This window comes from Myotis brandtii, unplaced genomic scaffold (assembly GCF_000412655.1).
Source record: "Myotis brandtii unplaced genomic scaffold, ASM41265v1 scaffold940, whole genome shotgun sequence".
In the NCBI taxonomy this organism is placed as follows: domain Eukaryota; kingdom Metazoa; phylum Chordata; class Mammalia; order Chiroptera; family Vespertilionidae; genus Myotis; species Myotis brandtii.
In genome coordinates, this window is record NW_005371877.1 from 52,776 (window position 1) to 53,054 (window position 279).

Consider the following 279-nt stretch of genomic DNA (forward strand, 5'->3'; position numbering starts at 1 on the left):
CCTGTGAGCTCAGCGCCCGCCCGTGTCTGCGCAGGCCCACTTCGAGAACGACTGCTGGGTGCGGTACTTCCTGCACACGGGCCACCTGACGATCGCCGGCTGCAAGATGTCCAAGTCGCTCAAGAACTTCATCACCATCAAGGACGCCCTGAGGAGGCACTCGGGTGAGCACACACTCCCGAGGCCGCTGCCCCCTCAGGCCCGGGACCGGGTGGGGACGGGGCACCAGACAGGACGGGATGGGCGCGGAGACGGGATGGGACAGGGATGGGCGTGGGG

General features: G+C 68.1%; 1 protein-coding gene across 1 annotated transcript in view; it reads left to right on the top strand.

Annotated features, from left to right (window-relative positions):
* The window catches only part of CARS (cysteinyl-tRNA synthetase), a 22,142-nt gene that overhangs the window by 12,751 nt on the left and 9,112 nt on the right, over positions 1-279 (top strand). The window contains exon 9 of the mRNA XM_014533097.1: positions 35-164. Coding sequence (XP_014388583.1) covers positions 35-164 — 130 coding nt within the window. The remainder of the gene's footprint in view (positions 1-34; positions 165-279) is intronic.